Source organism: Patella vulgata, chromosome 1, assembly GCF_932274485.2.
Source record: "Patella vulgata chromosome 1, xgPatVulg1.2, whole genome shotgun sequence".
NCBI classification, from domain to species: domain Eukaryota; kingdom Metazoa; phylum Mollusca; class Gastropoda; family Patellidae; genus Patella; species Patella vulgata.
In genome coordinates, this window is record NC_065879.2 from 12131666 (window position 1) to 12153364 (window position 21699).

The following is a 21699-nucleotide window of genomic DNA, read 5'->3' on the forward strand; positions in this document are numbered from 1 at the left end:
TTGCACGTAGGGGTCTTTAGCAGTGGGAGGAAACCAGACTCCATGGAGAGGCAAGCCTACTCCTTGTCACGTGGAAATAAAACCATACCACTTGACTCAATGACAGACTTTCACCCCTGTTCCCAATAAGAAAAGAGTTAAGCATTACTTACAAAGAGAGAATCTGTAAATGCTATGGGTTTTATCTGAGCGTAATAAACAGCATACATAATAATAGGATGTATCAGGTAAGCACAGTATGTTAATCTACTCAATGGTATCAATGCTTTCCATGATAATATCACATTCACTGGACCTGTAATACACAAATTCAAAGTAAATCAATAAATGAATGAATGAATGAAAAGGCGTTTAATATCTTACTTTTCTGCAGCGACCGGGCAAATGAAGACTGGCATATGCCATACAATATGCTATGACGGGAAATTTGTCCGGACAGCACTTGAATTCCAACTCTCAGTGTATGCCAATGTGTACACAGGACCTTGTTTTTTTTGTCTCATTCGAACTACTAGTCACTGCTAGGACCTCCAGGTTAGTGAGCTAGCACCTTACTCTCTGAGCCACCGCTGATCCCACATTTAGATAGGAGAGAAATGGAGTTTAACGTCCACTCGACACAAACTAGGTCATTTTGGGACTAACATATGGTTCAATTTCATTTCAACAATTCGCTTGGGCGTAGGGGTCTTTAGCAGTGGGAATTAACCGGAGAAAACACATGTAGTTGAACAGGTGACACTACTCCTTGTCATGTACAAGGAATCAAAACCATGCCAGTTGACTCAATGAAAGATCTTATCATATAAAACGCATGCGCTAAACATTCGGCCACCCAAACCCCCAGAAAGGGAATAAACAAACATATTCATTAATATGACATTAATACACAGACGGAATAAACAAGTATATTCATTTACATAATTACACAATTACAAAACGAAATGGGATTTAAGGTTTCTGTTCCATCTGGGCTATTGAAGATGGACATACATCATATTATAGTGTGTGCAATGAGAGAAATTTGCCTGGACTGCAGGACTATGGTCTACTATTATTTTCGAATTCCAACTGACAAGGGTTATTTTCCATCAGCGCCAATGTGTATACGGGACCTCAGATTTCTGTCCCATCCTAATGACTAGACAGGTTTCGTTGTCAGGTCCTCCGTCTTGCAACATTGTACATTCACAGGAACTTTCTTGGCCAACGTCAAGATCGAATTTGCCCCCTCCCCTCCCCTCACACACTGTTAGGAAGCCAGTGCCTTACTCACTGAGCCAGTGAGGCTCATATGTAATACACGTTTAAGTGAAAGCCCTTACCTAGATCCTTTGTTACCAGATGGGAGAGAGAAGGGGGTTTAAAGTGTACTCGACATAGACTATTTCATTTAAGGACTAACATATGGTTCAATTTTATTTCCATAATTGGTTGGTGCGTAGCGGCCTTTAGCTGTGGAAGGAAATTGGAGGACCCGGAGAAAACTCACAAGGTTACCAGATTGTGTGAATATGTTACTTACCTCCATATCCCCCAACACAAGCTACAATAACCCAACATACACATGCACCCCATACAGTACGATTTACAGCATTATAAAATGCAGCTGTATCCACGGATATAGGATGACCTTGAGCAGTGTCATAGAGACCATAAAGAACAGCTAAAGCAGAAGCTGTGGAGACTGCCCAACCAGCAGCAACAAAAAGCTGTAATAAAATTGGAAATATATAACAAGGATAAACAAAGTTAAGAGAAAAAGTGCTTCATTTCTGATTGAAGAGGTTTGATAGAACACCTTTATGTCACAGAAGAGGTTTGATAGAACACCTTTATGTCACAGAAGAGGTTTGATAGAACACCTTTATGTCACAGAAGAGGTCTGATAGAACACCAATATTTGACTGATGAGGTTTGATAGAACACCAATATTTGACTGATGAGGTTTGATAGAACACCAATATCTGACCAATGAGGTTTGATAGAACACCAATATCTGACAGATGAAGTTTGATAGAACCTATATGACAGATAAGGTTTGATAGAACACCAATATCTGACCGATGAGGTTTGATAGAACACCAATATCTGAGAGATGAGGTTTGATAGAACACCAATATCTGAGAGATGAGGTTTGATAAAATACCAAGATTTAAACATGTCAACAGATAATTTGTCCCTTTTGTAAACAATCACTATTGCAAAGCATGATTCAAACCCAAGAATTTAAATTATTCTGGAAACGGCATATTTTTTTTATTTTACATTAGATCTGGAAATCAAGAATTCCTTAAGGATTTAAATAAACAGAGCTCTTTTTAAACCATTTTAAAGAGACAATTTTTAGGTTTACAAACTATTGATGATTTCGTGTTCCCTTTAAGACCTGTAGCAGCCATATTTTAGGTTTTTCATGCTATAATATAATATACAATAATACCTTGTTCCATCTGAAACGTAATTCTGTAACATAGAGATAATAACCAACCATGATGCCAATTATATATGGTCCCATTCTACACCATGGTGTAATATAGTACTTCAAGAAAAAGTCCATTGATGCTCTGAAAATAACCAAAGTAAAAAAACCTCATAGAAATATTGGTAATATGTATTAAAATGAAACAAGGCTTAATGTCCGACTCGGCTATTCGAGACGGCATACGCAATACAGTGTTCTATGAGGGAAATTTTGCCCGGACAGCGTCACTGGTCCATGGGGCCTACTCTTATTGTTAATTCCACTGCCAAGGGGTTTTTTTTTACGTTCACACAAATGTGTACATGGAACCTTGGTTTTTCGTATTATGTGAATGAAAATAAGTTGTACCATGCCAGGTCCCAAGTCCTGCACCACTGACAAGGGGGAACCACGCCGGAAAATCCTGATGAACTTTCTCTGTCAGTGAGCGATCGTCTTACTCACTGAGCCACTGTGGCCCCAATATTGGTAACAGCATCTTGCACTCGGCAAACCTCGGCAGATTCCGTTACTCCACATTTAGCCTCGGCTGTATGACGGTAAATGATATGTACCTACGCCTATACAATTGTGATGCGGCAACGGTTTACCTATTAGAAAAACTTGACCCTTTTAAAAAGAAATTATCAAAATTCTGTTGTTCGCATCTTCAATAGAAGGCTTGATCTCGCTTTAATTACGTATATCTTATCAAGGCCTTCACGTAATACCCTACATATTTCAGCACTAATTTCGATTGGGTACAAGCCCAACTTGTGAGCCTATCAGATTCCTCGATCGTCGTGAATACCAAGTCTCAGTGTTTCAAGCTAAAATGTCTACCTGTGATTATCGAGTTGCAAAGTTCAAGGTTCATTCAATGTCCAGGTTTCCGCTGAGGTCGCGATGTCACAACCTCTGATTGGACGCTACCGCTAACGTGTTTGTAGATAACATAGCTATAAGTTCGGGAATTGTGAAGTAAACAAGCAACAGCCAGATGTTGTGAAACTCGCAGTCGTTGCTTCAGGAACATGCGTCATTCGAAGCATGTGAAGAATTTTCAGTGCAAAGTTGTGATTGTTGGAAGAAAATCGGATAAACTTGAAAGAAAAACAGTTTCAGACTTTGAAATATTTGTATGATAAAACATTCTTAAAAGGCGTCGTTATCGGCAACGCCGTTGGTAATTCGGGAACTTGAAAGTAGTTCCAATGGCGGACTTCGTAATACAGTCGAGGCTAGATATAGGGTACTGGAATCTGCCGAGTGAGCATCATGGTTTTATGGAAATTTCACTTGAAGCTTACTAGGTTTATATTTTGAAGACGGGGTGACAACAATGTTGGCAAACAAGAATGGAATATTAAAATTTTTCAACTTACGGAGACGCTGTGGCGTTAGTACTAGTATTAGTACCTCCCATAGCCATAGGGGTTGCTGCCAAACCTGGAGCCATAGAATATGCTGCAGAAACAGCTCCAGCAGTAATGGTGGTGGTCAGCAAAAATACCGTTGATACCGCAAATCCTATGAATTTAGAACTAAAAAAGAAGGAGAAATGGGATTTAACTCAAACAACAAAGTACATGTCGTATGACTTTATGTTATGGGGGGGGGGGGGGGTGGCAAACAGTTAATGAGCGTGCAGGTTTGATCATAAGGACTGTCATTGAGTCAAGTGGCGTGACAAAGAGTATGGTCGCCTGTCCAACCTTGTGGGCTTTCTCCGGGTCCTCTGGTTTCCTCTCCCTGCTATAGATCTCCACGTACTAGCGGATTTTTGAAATAAAATTGATCCATGTTAATCAGAAATGTACTAGCCAGTGTCAAGTGGATGCTCTCTCTCTCTCTCTCTCTCTCTCTCTCTCCGGTCGCACATGAGATAAAATAGGAAGATAAGAAAGAAAACACACCCTCAACTTTTACACTTACACTTGTGTTAACAAAATCACACTTACATAAAAGACAGCTTACCTACAGCTCACTCGATACCCTTACAGATGGTAGCAATTTTTGGATTGTGAGAATTCAAATCTGGAAAATTCACTCATGTATCCAAGTATATACTTACTAGAAAAATGGAACAATCAACAATGGACATAATATATAAAACTGCATGTCATTGGCCAGATACCAGGACCATCCCATACACTACAAATAAACATTAGATTATAATCATTTGGAAAGTATTTCAATAAATGGATTCACAATTTAACAAGTTTTGCTATGGATGGCTCAACGATAAGATTTTGTCCCGAAATGTCCCCTGTGCCAACCTTCTTTGTTTACAGCTGATAAAGACAGCTGCTTGAATCCCTGACCAGGTAGTCCCGGGTTCAATCCCGAGGATTTTGAAGTCTGGTTTACCCTGAAAAGCATCTGAATACCACAGAAAAATTTGAAAATCTAGTCGTTCAGATGGGCAAAGGGAGACTCACAAACTAGGTCATTATGGGACTAACATGATTCAATCTTATTTCAATAATTCTCTTTGCATGTACGGGTCTTTAGCTGTGGGAGGAAACGAGGTTGGACAGATGACCCTACTCTTTGCCATGTACAAGCAGGTCATCGAAACCACACCACTTGACTCAATGACAGACCAAGAGAGAGAGAGAGAGACGGAGAGAGAGAAGGAGAGAGAGAGGGTTTAATGTCCACTCGACACAAACCAGGTCATTTCAGGACTAACACATTGTTCAATTTTATTACAATAAATCGCTTGCACGTAGGGGTCTTTAGCAGTGTGAGGAAACCCGGGGAAAACCCATGAGGTTGGACAGGATCAGGATCGAAGATAGGGCTTCCTGGTTAGTGAGCCAGTACCATACATGTATTGACATGGAATTGTAGAATATATAAAATTCAGATATTTCAAAAGAAAAGGAACAGAATCTAATATATCCAATCTACAAGTAATTAAATATAATCTTTTACTTTTTCTTACAATCCAAATGATAACAAGGGCCATAACACTAACAATAATTAACAGAAATTGTTGAAATTACATAGGTGTCTTCTTTTCACCAATTTGAACAATACACATATTTTATACACCCAACCCGGAAGGAAGCAAATTAATATAAGCCTACTTTGCTTGTTTTTTTTGTATCCTATTCTTTAGGCCTTTCAATTATACAATATTTTCGAAATATATAGTGTTTAAACGAAATTCCAAGAAGATCAGGTGAAAAGTGTTTAAAAGCAATATCTGAATATGTGCATTTAAAAAAGCTTTAAAAAAAGTCAAGATGGAGTAAAAAAACATACAGACATGAAAAGACATTGCATAAAAGTGAAATCAAGTGAATGGATCCGGGGACCGGCATCCATTGTGCTGTGCAATTGCTTAGTACCAGAACACAGCAGTAATTCCAGAAATTACTTACTACCACAACCCACAAAGTAATTCCAGAAATTACTGAGTACGACAACTCAAGTAGTCATTTCAGCAATTACTTAGTACCGCAACTCAAGTAGTAATTCCTGCAATTACTCAGTACCACAACTCAAACAGCAATTCCTGAAATTACTTAGTACGACAACCTAAGTAGTAATTTCTGCAATTACTTAGTACAACAACCCAAGTAGTAATTCCTGAAATTACTTAGTATGACAACCTAAGTAGTAATTACTGCAATTACTTAGTACCACAACACAAACAGCAATTTCATAAATCACTTAGTACCACAATTCAAGCAGTAATTCCTGCCATTACTTAGTACCACAACACAAGCAGTAATTTCAGAAATTACTTATGCTAAGTTCCCACTGTCGTGTGATGAATTACGATAGATTGTCACTATCAAGTCCACGATCTGGTACGTGCAGATACGTTTCGATACAATCAACACAATTGCGACGAGTGACCTCAATATATGATTAGACCCGATAGGATCACCACGATTACTCTGTGAATAAAACCACGATTTCAATCGCAGCATAGATCGTGATAGTGGGAACCTAGTATTAGTAGCACAACCAGCAGTAATTACAATTATTTAAGTAAGAATAGGAATTGCTCAGTACCACAACCCATGTAGTAATTGCAATTAAGTAACAAGCATGTAAGAACAGCAACATATTAGAAGCACATTCCACACAAAACTACAATTACACATTATGCTTTTATCTATGTAGTTACCACAACCCATGCAGTAAAACAGTAACTACTTAGTACAGTAACTACTTAGTACTACAATAGCTCATGCAGTAAAAAGAGAACTTAGTACTACAATAGCTCATGCAGTAAAAAGAGTACTTAGTACTACAATACTGCAGTAACAACAGTAACTACTCAGTACTACAATAGCCCATGCAGTAACAACAGTAACTACTTAGTACTACAATAGCTCATGCAGTAAAAACAGTAACTACTTAGTACTACAATAGCTCATGCAGTAAAAAGAGTACTTAGTACTACAATAGCTCATGCAGTAAAAAGAGTACTTAGTACTAAAATAGCTCATGCAGTAACAACAGTAACTACTCAGTACTACAATAGCCCATGCAGTAACAACAGTAACTACTCAGTACTACAATAGCCCATGCAGTAACAACAGTAACTACTCAGTACTACAATAGCCCATGCAGTAAAAAGAGTAACTACTTAGTACTACAATAGCTCATGCAGTAACAACAGTAACTACTCAGTACTACAATAGCTTATGCAGTAACAACAGTAACTACTCAGTACTACAATAGCTCATGCAGTAACAACAGTAACTACTCAGTACTACAATAGCTCATGCAGTAACAACAGTAACTACTCAGTACTACAATAGCTCATGCAGTAAAAACAGTAACTACTTAGTACTACAACAGCTCATGCAGTAACAACAGTAACTCCTTAGTACTACAACAGCTCATGCAGTAACAACAGTAACTACAATAGCTCTCACAGTAAAAACAGTAACTACTTAGTACTACAATAGCTCGTGCAGTAATTACTTACACCTTCTTTTACTTTAACCAAATTATTGACATAAAGTAAATTTGTCCACCAGGATTCACAGTGGTTGGGTTCTATTCCCTGTTGTGGCCATGCTGGTCCGTTTGCCAGATACGGAAATAGTGGAACGTACAGCAACAGTAATAACATGTAGGGAGGAGTCAACCTAGAACAATAAGCCAGTCAAACTTACAATTTCATTAGTTTTTACTATATTATTGACATAGAGAAGATTGGTCCACCATCCTTCACACTGGTTTATTTCCACGCCTTTTTGGGGCCATGATGGTCCATTGGTAAAATAGGGGAATAAAGGTACATACAACAACATCAAGAACATATAGGGCGGGGTCAACCTAAAATATAATCATTTATACAGTTTAAAATTACTTTTTTTTATTTCAATAGGCCATTAACGAGCTACTAGTCTCAATCATTTAGCCATGTAGTCCAGTTTGTCATTATAGACCAACTACTGAAATTTAATTTCATAATTCATATAAATGAAATAGGGTTTAACGTCCTACTTTCCTGCACCGACTGGGCTAATGAAGTCTGACATACACCAAGCAGTGTGCTATGAGGGAATTAAAGAGCTACTAGTCTCAATCATTTAGCCTTGTAGTCCAGTATGTCATTACAGATCAACTACTGAAATTTTATTTCATAATTCATATAAATGAAATGGGGTTCAACGTCCTACTTTCCTGCACCGACTGGGCTAATGAAGTCAGACATACACCATGCAGTGTGCTATGGGGGGAATTTTGCCTGGACAGCGGCACTACAACCTACTCTTATATCGCAGTCCAACTGCCATGGGTTATTTGCATCAATAAAGTGCTTGATCAATCAAAATGTACGAAACAAACCTCCAGTATCTGTGAAAATAAAACATAAACCAATTTAGTTTTCCTTCAGTTTTCTTCAGTTCTTTTAATGTTAAATACGATATCAACAAACCACTGAAAATAAATAAATTAAAATCTCTTCATGTGTCCAAGGTGAAGTGGGAAAGAAATGGGGTTTACGTCCACTATACAAACTAATTCTGGACTAAAATATGGATGAATTGTATTTCAATAGAGGTCTTTAACAATGGAGTACCACAAGGTTGGACAAGCGACCCTATTTCTTGCCACCTACAATGTACAAGTGGGGAGTCGAAAGAACACCAATTGACTCAATGACAGACCATGTCCAGTATGTAAATGAAATAAATCAGGGTTTAACATCCTACTTATCTGCACCAACTGGGCTAATGAAGATGGGCATGCACATTGCAGTATTTTATTAGCAAACTTTGCCCAGACATCGGAACTATGTCCTTCTCGTATTTCAAATTTAAACTGTCCAAAGGGTTCTTTTACATACATGTCAATGTGTACATTGGATCTCAGTTTTTCTTACCAATCCGGACGACTAGACATCGTTCCCAACCAGAACCTGATCTACAGCACTGTGGGGAAACCACAGAAAAGAATCACGAGGAGCTTTCATGGCTAATACAAGGACTGAACCTAAAGCTAACAATGCAAGTTCTTCAGACAGAACAGTAAACTCAGGAAATTTCAAGAATATTAGCAGAAACATAGCTGTTCTCATAAAATTCCATATTCTTTGATTGCCAATGTCATCATAAAATGTTATTTATTTATGAAAACCATGAAGAATAAGTGAAAATTTTACCTCAAGGTAAAGAAAGTATCAACAGAAACAGTTGCATTACTGATAGCTTGAAATGTAAATCTCTTCAACAGTGGTGGAAAATAAGTTGCAAAGTTCTCTGCAAAAAAATTACCAATATTTGTGAGAAATACAATATTCAAAGTATCAATTAAAAACTTTTTTTAGTGCCAAGAATGATTTAATTGATCGACAATGGGTCAAAGTATCAATAAAAACTATTTTTTGTGCCAAGAAAAATTTGATTGATTACAGAAATTAATTTTACCTATCATTGAAGAAGGCAACTACATCTGATTATGATTTTGAAAGAAAGATTTTTTTCAAACAAAAACATTTTGATAAGTTTCTCTCTAGTAATCTACGTTATTGAGTACTGATGACTACAAGTCGGGTATCGTGTACTCCTGTTGTTTTTGCGGGACTGTCTGTATTTAATGTTTAGAAGCCCATTGTTTTCCCGCTAGTTATTGTCATGAGTTAGTATCCAAATACAGCCTACTTCATCCACTACAAGTCAGGTATCATGTACTTTTGTTGTTTTAGCGGGACTTTCTGTATTTAATGTTTACAAGATATTGTCAGAGTTAGTATCCATATACAGCCTCCTTCATCCACTACAAGTTGGGTATTGTGTACTCTTGCTATTTTGGCGGGACTTTCTGTATCTAATGTTTAGTTTCATACCACTGTTGGAAAATTGCTAAAATTTATTAAGAATAAATGAAAAATGTTGGATTTCTATTGTCCTGTAATTTAAAATGCTCCATCTAGATTAAATAATGAGTGTCAGGTTTACGAGCGCTTACTTTCCCAGGCATTGTCGAGTAATTAACAGACTAATTAGTAATCTAAGATGTTTAATTAGCAGGTGAATCATGATTAGATTTATCCAATGATTGATTTAGCTGAAATCACTAATATTTATGGGTTTAATATTTTGATTATCTTGCCTAGTTTTAGAAAATGTGACGAGCTTTAGATTTTGCAATACAGATCTGAATTCTCTACTAAATTTGTAGATTTATTAATTACGCTCCTGTTCTCGAATGAATCCTGCAATGTTGTTATGAATTCTATATTATTAACCCTTTGCGTTATTCCCTATTGATTGTGTTGATTGTAGTGGATGAAGGAGGCTGTATTTGCATAATAACTCTAACAATAGCTGGCAGAAATCAATAGGATTCTTTTCGCACAATCACAAACACTGCATATAAATTTCAGTCAATCGAAGAAGAACTTTGGCATCTACGGTGCTGGGTGAAGACAATATATGAACAAAACTTTGACGTAGAAGAACAATGAAAAAGTAATTTACCAAGGTTTCCAATAGCAAAGACTAAAGTGTGTCCGAGAATAACCCATGTCATTGAGAAGAAACGGATTCCGTGAATACATTGTAAGCTTCCTTTAGGTTGTTTTGTACTTAATATCTTCAAACCATTGGAATAAGCAGAGAATGATAATAAAGCTTTCCCACATATTCCTGAAACAAACAAAAAATAATTTGATTGATAATATTCAAATAGGTTGTTGCTGTTCTTGGTGTTTAATGTCTTCCACCGAGGGTGATGTATCGCAGTCAATTCTTATTTTTATTGTCTTAGCGCACACGCAAGAATCTTTCCTGTTGAAGAGAGAGAAATGGGGTTTAATGTCCACTTGACACAAACCAGGTCATTTCGGGACTAACACACGGTTCAATTTTATTTCAATAATTCACTTGCGCGTAGGGGGTCTTAAGCAGTGGGAGGAAACCAGAGGACCAGGAGAAAACCCACGAGGATGGACAGGTGACCCTACTGCTTGTTACGTACTACCGGGGAATCGAAATCACGCCAGTTGACTCAATGACAAACCTTATGATACAGTGTGCACATGCTAACCATTCGGCCATCCAACCCCCCATTCGATATAAGATTCTCCCTGTTAGACCAGTCAGTGCAGAACAGTAGGATGTTAAACCCCATTTCATTCCATTAATATAATTTTGACACAAAACTTTGTTTGGCTTTCTAAAAAAAAATATGGAAGAGCATTGACCTACCAGGCTCCATCGAATTATTGTCTATGGAAGTTTTTGTTTCTCCGATTAACGGAGTATTTTCATCTGAGTGGCGATGATATTTGATATTCATTGAACCATTGGCTTCCTGGTTGGAATTCAAATTGCCATCATCCTCATCAGCTGACTGCGACCATTTTGGCATCTGTACAAACATGAAGTCGTACAGGGTGCCAATCACAAGCAACAAACCGAAAATAGTTCCGACAACACTGTAAAAAGAAAACGAATACGGTACAGTTCTGACAACACTGTAAAATAAAGAAAACGAATATAGTTCCAACAGAACACTGTAGAAAAAAAACAAACCAAATATAGTTCCGACAACACTGTAAAATCAACAAAACTATAAAATTTTTTAAAAAAAATATAGTTCCAACAACAGCCTAATATAAACAAACTGAATATAGTTCCGACAACACTGTAAAAAAAAAATCAAAAACTAATATAGTTCCAACAACACAACAATGTAAAATAAAGAAACAGAATATAGTTGCGACAAAACTGTAAAAAAATAAAAAAAACAAATATAGTTCCAACAACGCTGTAATATAAACAAACTGAATATAGTTCCGACAACACTGTACAAAAAAAAAATGAATATAGTTCCAACAACACTGTACCGAAAACAAAAAAGAAACGAATATAGTTCTGAGAACACTGTAAAAAAAAAAAACCCAAAAAACGAATTTAGTTCTGACAACACTGTAAAATAAACAAACCAAATATAGTTTTGACAACACTGTAAAATAAACAAGGACAACTAATATGTTGAAATTTCACTGAAATTAGTTTATTCTGAGCCAAGTTATTTTTAATTCTTTTGATCCGTGAATATGGTCCTGGCTCAATAAACACTAAGTCCCAGCCCCAGGTTACTAGTGATGGCTGCAAAAGTTCCTTAGTCTTTAGGCTCACTAACACAAGGCCCAAAGTTTCTAGTGATGGCTGCAAAAATTCCCTAGTCCTCAGGCTCATTAACACAACACAAGGTTCCTGTCCCAGGTTCCTGGTGATGGATGAGAAAATCCCTTAGACTCACTAAACACAAGGTTCCAGGCCCAGGTTTCTGGCGATGGCTAATCCTAATGACTAGATTACACCACTGACAAAAGGAAACCACGTCGGAAAATCCCAATGAACTTTCTCAGCCAACACTTGGATTGAACCTGCGATCTCCAGGCTAGCGAGCTAGCATCTTACTCAATTAGCCACCGTGGCTTCCTAGGCTGGTTGGTGCAGAAAAGTAGGATTCCATTTCATTTTATATAATTAGTGTAAGGGAAAGCATCTAGTCCAACCGTGTGCTTGTTGCCAGGCACATAAAAGGTCCATTCATAGTTGAAATTTCATGAAAAGTAGTCAAAAATTTCATGAAAGCACATGGCGTGCCATATGCCAGTCTTCATTAGCTCGATTGGTACACCCTATTTCATGACATCCTAAATCTAGGATATACAAATATACTACCAATACTTACATGGCTGCTATAGCTTTTGAGTCATATTCTAAATCTTCATTCTGACATCTTGATGTTAAATTACTGAATTGAAAACCAATCTTTAAACCAGTGATATTAACTAGTTCATGCAGAGCTGAAACCAAAAATATATACTGGTCACTAGAAATATAAACAGGATATGGTCCCCAACACTAATCATTGATCTGTCTATAGAGGGTTATAAATAGCACAAACAAGAGATGTTCCCAACACTAGTCATTAACCAGGCTGGAAAAAGCAAACACATGAGATGGTCCCCAATAATAATCACCTAACTGAGAGAGAGAGAGAGATGAGAGAGAGAGATGAGAGAGAGAGAGAGAGAGAGATGGGGTTTACATTTTGGGACTGACATATGGTTCAATTCCATTTCAATCATTTGCACGTGCATAGGGGTCCTTAGCACTGGGAGGAAACCGAAGGATCCGGAAAAAAAACTCACGAGGTTGGACAGGCGACCCTATTCCTTCTTGCCACATACAAGCAGGGATTTGAATCCATGCCACTCGACCAAATGACAGACCTTATGATTTCATGCGCATGCGTTTTTAAAAACCACTAGACCACCCAATCCCCCAATCATTGAACCATCTAGATGCTTAGAAATACGATAAACAGGATGGAAGCTGATGAGGAGTATGAGGAGTACCTCAGTCAGGGCAAAACATTGTGAGCACAAAAAAACAGTTGTATGTTCAATCTGATTAAAACACAGATCCTATTTCGTTTCATTTTTACAGTTCAAAATTTTGTTTTACTTGTCTTTACTACACCAGGATCTAGAAGAGTTGTTATATTACTGGCGTTTTGGTTGAAGTGAGGAATTAGCCAAAGAAACGATCTGTTATGGTGAGTTCTTAGCCTTTTGATGCACGGAACTGTGGGTAAACTACTAGAAACGTCAACACTGATTGATTAATCAATGTCTGATGTCATAGTGTCAAAAGTCGCTCATTTGACCCCAGACGTGAACTCCCACTATAACATGTCAGATCTTTATGTAGTGTAGGCCATCGATAAATATAAAAAATGAAACGAAATATAGATCTGTATTTTAATCAGATAGACGTATGTTAGTACGAAAATGACAAACGTATTCTGCTGACAAGGTATATAACTCCCTTCCTATCCTATAAAAAGTTACCTACCATCGTTAAGTAGAAGAACCATATCTTTGGCTGAACACGAGTTTGGGAGACATATTCCTAGTTGTACACCTACTGATGGCATGGGAGAAGCTGGCTGAAAATGTAAACCATAATTGGTATTCATTAGCGTTCAAATAACTGTTCTTCTCCGACTGGGCTAATGAAGACGGGCATTCGCCATGCAGTGTGCTATGAGGGAAATTTTGCCCGGACAGTGGCACGAAGGCCTACTTTTATATCGAATTCCAACTGCCAAGGGATCTTTTACCTGCATGCCAATATGTACACAGGACCTCGTTTTTTTTTGTGCCATCCGAAAGACTAGACAGCTGTCCTTGGTCAACAATGGGATTGACTCCAATATCTCCTGGTTAGTGAGCAGCGGCATATTTGATCTGGATTCTGGACACCGATATTCGATCTGGACACCTATATTTGACTGGACACCTGTATTTATTCAGTAAACTATATTAATTTTGGAAATTTGAATATTATTCACCATGTCTTGATGTTCGATTGGGCATATTCCTGGTCGGACAATCCCATCCCTTAATCAGTACACATATATTTGTTCTGGACACCTATGTTCGACTGGACACTTGTATTTATTCTGGATATAACTTACCGTAGCTGATGTTTCTGGTGTAAAAGGTAAAACTGCCGTACAATATTGTCCCTTAAACTGTATTTCCCCTGTGTCCGTAGTCTGGTTGACCTCTGTGTAAGGTGCCCGGATAGCAATACACTCATCATAAGATCCAACCCAATTCAACTCAAACTGTAAAATACCAGACGAAGGCTTCCCAAACGAATCAAACACTGAAAAAATAAAATATGGCAAAATAAATAAATGATCAACCTCTTTGAGTAAGGTAAAAATAAAGTATTGAATTGGGTTTATCTGATGTGTTGTTTCAATTAAAGGAGTCACGATGGTTAGCCAAGGCTAACGTCTGCTCACAAAATAGAAAATCTCTGGTTTGATCCCTGAGAGACTTGATTGGATGATAAAAATAGACACGCTCCGTCAAAAACCAAAGTTTTTGCTCTCACTACGGAAAAGGCAAGAGAAGGATTTCTTGGGACCATTGCTTCTCGGAAAATGCCACAATAGCAATGGATTTAGAAAAAAAATGGATAAAGAACCACAATAAACCAAGGGTCTTCCATTTTTCACATTTATTGGCATAAGATACATGTATGTACATGTAGGAATGGAAGATTGAATGATCCTATCATGATGAGCCTTCAAAAAGTAAATAATAGGTTGCCAAGAATTCCATTAAAGCCATCGCAATGTAAATAATAAACAGAAATAAGCTCACTTAAACATACATTATGCAAGAGCTAAATCTGCCTTTTGCTGGTCTTTCTTTAGGCCTGAAATGTTATCTAAATTATTAATTAGACATTAATTAACTTATCCAGACCATATTCAACTCTGGATTGCATCGATTAGGTTCCGATTTCCTGTTCGACTTTCATTAATAATTAAATCAAGAAATGGATAATCGAGACTATGTTTTTTATCGTACTGACTTTAGTAATGATGATCAAGACTATGCTGAAAATTCAATCGCTAAAATCTTGGTTCAGAGTGGATCAATTTGACTGAAATTTTCAGCAAATTCCCATTACATTATCTAGTTTTTAACTATTATAGTTAGAACTGCCAGCTCTTTATCTAATCTCCCATAATGTATCTTTAAATTATGAATTGAAACAGGTCAGATACATTGGGGTTTGTGCTACTACTTTTCACATAAATCTGGACCACCTTAAGAAAAATTCGGATAGAAAAAGTGTGAGCCTACATATACATGTATGATCATCTTCACTGGCTAAGGCTTATGATTCGCTTTTCTTCAACTTCACCCTTGGCAGATCTTAATAAACATTTTGAGGATTCACGGTTCAAGATTTCATTGGTTATAGCTATCAGTAGCGGCATCAAATCAGAAGACGTTTTACGCAGAGCACATGTATATCGGAGAAATGTAAACAAACATGGCAGCGGACACAGGGTCTTATTGCCTAAACAACACAGAAGAACCATATTTTCTGTCTGTCAAAGCAGTTAAACTTTTCACCTGGTTGACAGTTAGTCCTAAATTAAATTTATGACATCAATTTTTCTGTACTTGGCCCGGCCATTTTCAACTCTCAAACATACGCATAACAAAACGATTTTGATTGGCTAGCGATGATGTCTATGTAATGGGTGTAACTTCGATATATCACCAGGTGGCACTGCGCGAAGACCAAAATGTATTCGAGATCTGCCAAGGGTGAAGTTGAAGAGAAGCGAAACGCAACTCTTGGCCAGTGAAGATGACATATGATATATATGTACCCACAGCAAAATGATTGACATCCATTTCTTTTAATATGACCGGAAAAATAATTTCATGCACAATTTTACTTGGGACATTGTGGACCCCTAAGGGAATTCGAGGACTTCAGTTTGGAAAACACTTGTAGCGTCCTTCCACTTTTATCAGTTATTATTTGCACGAATAATTCATGTACAGACATACACGGTAACATAATATGTTTTTTTTATAGTTTTCTATAATGTTTGCTAAAAAAAGGCATGTGATTAAATGTCAATATATAGGACTGAGACCCATCCTATTTTATAACAACAATACATTGAGGGCAGTCAAGTTCATCTGATATTAAACAAAGTTATCATGCAAACATGAATGATGATTATTTATAGCTATGATATGGTATAGGCCTATCAAGAGTACATGTTATAGGCCTATATAGAGGACATTGCATTTTGTATTATCAATATTTAGGTTTATCTGATTAAATGAAAGTACAAATGGTAGACTGATTTTGTCAGGAGTGGCAGTCAATAGTTTACCAGTTCATGGCTTAATTATTGCTATCACTCTTTACTATGTAATATACATGTAACTGTCATTACTTCTGTATGACTTCTTACATTATTCCTAGCCATTGTACGACTTCTCGCATCATTTCTATTCAATGAATGGATTCTTGCATCATTTCTACTCTATGATGTCTTGCATCATTCGTACGCTATGAATGACTTCTCGCATCATTCCTACATTATGAATGACTTACCGCACCATTCCTACTCTATGTATGACTTCTCGCATCATTCCTACTCAACTTCTCGCATCATTCCTACTCTATGTATGACTTCTCGCATCACTTCTATTCTATGAATGACTTGTCGCATCACTTCTACTCTATGAATGACTTGTCGCATCATTCCTACTCTAGTATGAATGACTTTCCGCATCATTCCTACTCGACTTCTCACATCATTCCTACTCTATGTATGACGTCTTACATCATTTCTACTCTATGAATGACTTCTCACACCATTCTTACTCTATGAATGACTCCTATCTATGAATGACTTCTTGCATCATTCCTACTCGACTTCTCACATCATTCCTACTCTATGTATGATGTCTTACATCATTTCTACTCTATGAATGACTTCTCACACCATTCTTACTCTATGAATGACTCCTATCTATGAATGACTCCTCACTTCGGTTCTACCCTATGAGTGGCATTTGACATTATTTCTAACCTATGAACGACTTCACACATCATTTCTGCTCTATGAATGTCATCAGTTCCATTTCCTGAAAGGAAATGGGGTCTAAGGTCCTAGTTTTCTGCACAAACTCAGTTAATGTAGTGTGTGTTTAAGCCTACTCTTTCTCAGATTCCAACTGATACAAAGTTTATATACTAATATCTCCCCCCACCTTGCTTTATATAACATTGTTCATATAAGATTTAACTCTATCATTATACTATAAGATTACATCAAGTGCCGGTAGTCTACAGTACAGATTTAAGAAACTATAGGTTGTCAGCGTTGTTAATCCACTCGTTTTACAATGAGCACAAAATAAATGAAATGGAATAGGGTTTCATGACCTACACTTATGCATTAAATGAAATGGAATAGGGTTTCATGACCTACACTTATGCATCAACAGGGCTAATGAAAACGGGTACCAGGGCTGCCGAAAACCAGTAGCGCAGCACAATTTGCGATACATATCTTGTCCGTTGCTAATCAAAAATTATAATCTAACGCTTTTGATTCGCAGTAACCACAAATGATTAATATGCCTGTCATTTTGTGATCTTGCCACGAAGATTCATTCACATTTTGAAGACTAGAAGGCTTTCTCAACACTTTCAATGTGTATAAAATGACAAATAAAATTTTATAAACAAAACTGAATTCTCCATCTGACAGTCTCTTCTCGAACTAACCAGACACAATTCATTATGCTATATAATACAGGGACATAACTCTATGAATAGAGACCATAGATATACTATATATCTTCATAGGATATCTATGATAGGGACTATTAAACCGGAAATAGGGAATCAAGTAGTACCACTCATGTTGCGAGACATGTCAATTTCGAGTAATTATATCAGTATTCAATTTGAAAAAAATAAATCTAGAGTATTCCCCACATATTGTAAATAAAATGTAAAAAAATAAATACATGTAAACAAACATATTGTAAAATTAGAAATCAAAGTAAGAATTCACGTAAAATATTATTGTTTATATCGTGTGTGTCTATATTAATCAAGTTTATTGGTTAATTTCCTTGTGTGTCCAATTGAACAAAAATAGTAACACACCATAAAAAGCCCTCAAAATTTTTTTCAGACGAAGAAATGCCAATTAAAATGAGTGGTGCTTCGGAAGCCACTGCAAGAATTGGTTTCAGACAAACACCTAACCAAAAGTCAACATCACATTCACAAACTGTCACAGCTACCTGTAGCAGTGCTAAAAAAATTTAAGAATGAAATCTAATCATTTTTATGAATTAAAGTAATATCTTGTTATTTACTTGTTGTATGTTGAAACTGAAAAACTGCTAATCAAATTTGGCAAAATTGGACTTTTTGATTAGCAGTACTGCTAATCAACTGTGAAAAATTACCGACAGCCCTAACGGGTACCGGTATGCGCAATACAGCGTGTTATGAGTGAAAATTTTGTTCGAACAGCGGCACTTTCGCCTACCCTTATATCAAAATTCCAACTACCAAGGGTTCCCATATGTGCACGCCAATGTGTAATTAAACTATTAGGTACTAAATTAACCTGAACCTAAATATATTACACCAAAACCTTATTACATTATTATGGAATCAACGACAAATCTAAACTTGGGAAGCCCAACCCTTTTTTTTTTAAATACTTAGACATTTTTATTTGCCAATACATTTTTATCAGGCAGAGAAACAGAATGTGCCAAAATCATCTTGAAACAAGTCCATATTTACATATGAACAAATATTTTGAGCATATACTATTGTCACAGGAATAAAATGGTGCACCTGCTGACTGCTAAGGGAAGATTAGAATGACAGCAACCATTACAAAAAATCCTGAGTTACAGTCCTAGATATTGGCCTTTGGTATTCTAATTTTATCCTGGGAGCTACTGTAGCGTAGCCTATATAGAAGGAAAATGAAAATGAAATGGGGTTTAACGTCCTACTGTTCTGCTCCTAAACTGGGCTAATGAAGACGGGCATACGCCATACAGTGTGCTATGAGGGAAATTTTGCCCGGGCAGCGGCGCTACGGCCTACTCTTATATCGAATTCCAACTGCCAAGGGATATTTTACGTGCACGCCAATATGTATACGGGACCATGTTTTTTCGTCCCATCCGAACGACTAGACAGCTGTCCTTGTCAGGCCCTCCGTCCTGCATCACTGACAAAGGGGAAACCACGCCAGAAAATCTGTATGAACTTTCTCGGCCAATGCAGGGATCGAACACCCGACCTCCAGACTAGCGAGCCAGCATCTGACCCACTTAGCCACGTGATCCCCCCTATATAAAAGGAACTGTACATGATTTCATAAAAAAAAACATGAACATGGAATGGATTTTTGTATCTCAATCAAGTTTAAAATCATATTTCAAATCAAAATAATCAAAATGACTCACCACTCTCACTTTGACAAGTACTTTATATATAAACAAGGTTATCCAGGCACTTACAAAATATGGAATTTGGGAACTTATCTCCCGACTGAAAGTTTGTATTTTTGTTCAAAAAAGTACCACAAAGACTCAGATAAAAACACTATTATTGTTGAGTATATTGTACCACCTCTACTGTATCTTGCAATAACCATACTGTAAATTGCAACAACCCCTTACTACATGTATATTGCAACAACCCTTACTACATGTATATTGCAACAACTCCTTACTGTATATTGCAATAACCCTACTGTATATTGCAACAACAGTACTGTATATTGCAACAACTCTACTGTATACTGTACCACCCCCTACTGTATATTGTAACAACCCTACTGTATATTGTAACAACCCTACTGTATATTGCAACAACCCTACTGTACATGTATATTGTACCACCCCCTACAGTATATTGTAACAACCCTACTGTACATGTATATTGCAACAACCCCTTACTGTATATTGTAACAACCCTACTGTATATTGTACCACCGCTACTGTATATTGCAACAACCCTACTGTATATTGTTAGGCACCACCCCTACTGTATATTTTAACAAACCTACTGTATAGTGAGTGAATGCCCACCCTTAACTGTACCAGTATATTGTAACATCCCCTTGCTGTACATTGTAACATCCCTTAATGTATATAGCACCACCCCTATTGTATTTTGTCATTTTGTGTATAGTGTATCTCCCCCCCCCCCTGTATATTGTAACAACCCCTTTTGTATATTGTAACAACTCATGAAATCAAGGTTTTCCTCTTGGCAAATTCACATTGCCAGTACTGGTACGTGTATGTTTTAATAAATATCTGCTAGAAGAGAGGAGGGTTAGATGGCCGAATTGTTAGCATGCAAGGTCAGCCACTGAGTAAACTGGCGTGGTTTCAATTCCCGGGTTGTATGTGACAAAGAGTAGGGTTGCCTATCCAACATCATGGGTTTTCTCCAGGTCCTCTGGTTTCCTCCATATGCTAAGGACCCCTACGTGCAAGCGAATTATTGTAATAAAATTGAACCATATGTTAGTCCTGAAATGACCTAGTTTGTGTATTAAACACCTCTCTCTCTCTTTCTCTCCCCTACAACAGGTGAAGCATGTAGCTATCATTCTACCAGATAACACACGATTTATTTCTAAGTAATACACTTATGTAACCCATCACCTCTTAATGTTTACCTAAACTGATCTGTAGATATTGACTTTAATATCTTGGATTATGGCCTTGATAATGGTTTAACATGCTAAATCTGCCTATTGCAGGTCTTTCTTTAGGCCTGAAATTGTTATATACCTGTAAATTATTAATTAGACATTTATTAACAAGCAAGTCTCGAAGTCATCGGATGGGTCTGATTTTCCACAGATTTGAATTCTATCTGTAGTTGATGATTAACCGTAAAAATGGATAACCTAGACTTTGTTTATTATCGTTAGAGTGAAGTAATTTGATTGCAATTTTCAGCATATCCCGCTTACATTATCTATTTTTCAACTATTTAGTGAGAACTGTCAGCTCTTTATCTAATCTTCCACAATGCTGCTTTAATTTAGATTGAAAATTGCTATTAAACATAGCTGGACAAGGTCTTTTAATTTTCATTAAAACAACATCTCTTTTATATATGAGATTATGGCCAGAAAAATAGCTAATCTTGAATGAAAATTGCTAATTATCATTTGACCAAAACAAAATCTCTTTAGCCACAATTTGTGGGTTTATGCACGAACCGACGAATCTGCTGTACTTTATCCACAATTTGTGGGTTTATTCACGAACCGACGAATCTGCTGTACTTTAGATACAGCAGATTCGTCAGTTCAGAGGGCCGCAA

The 21699-nt window shown here is 37.0% G+C and overlaps 1 protein-coding gene across 2 annotated transcripts in view; it reads right to left on the bottom strand.

Annotated features, from left to right (window-relative positions):
* Window positions 1-21699, bottom strand: part of LOC126808631 (nose resistant to fluoxetine protein 6) — a 30774-nt gene that overhangs the window by 4759 nt on the left and 4316 nt on the right. The window contains exons 2-14 of one of the 2 annotated variants that reach the window (XM_050533520.2): window positions 14447-14640; window positions 13822-13915; window positions 12653-12767; window positions 11155-11384; window positions 10426-10593; window positions 9108-9204; window positions 8291-8383; window positions 7612-7774; window positions 4539-4618; window positions 3850-4008; window positions 2444-2567; window positions 1526-1712; window positions 153-295 (exon numbers count right to left, since the gene is read on the bottom strand). In XM_050533520.2, coding sequence (XP_050389477.1) covers window positions 153-295; window positions 1526-1712; window positions 2444-2567; window positions 3850-4008; window positions 4539-4618; window positions 7612-7774; window positions 8291-8383; window positions 9108-9204; window positions 10426-10593; window positions 11155-11384; window positions 12653-12767; window positions 13822-13915; window positions 14447-14640 — 1847 coding nt within the window. Of the gene's footprint in view, window positions 1-152; window positions 296-1525; window positions 1713-2443; window positions 2568-3849; window positions 4009-4538; window positions 4619-7421; window positions 7585-7611; window positions 7775-8290; window positions 8384-9107; window positions 9205-10425; window positions 10594-11154; window positions 11385-12652; window positions 12768-13821; window positions 13916-14446; window positions 14641-21699 lie in introns of both variants that reach the window. The other variant, XM_050533519.2, reaches the window with a different exon arrangement.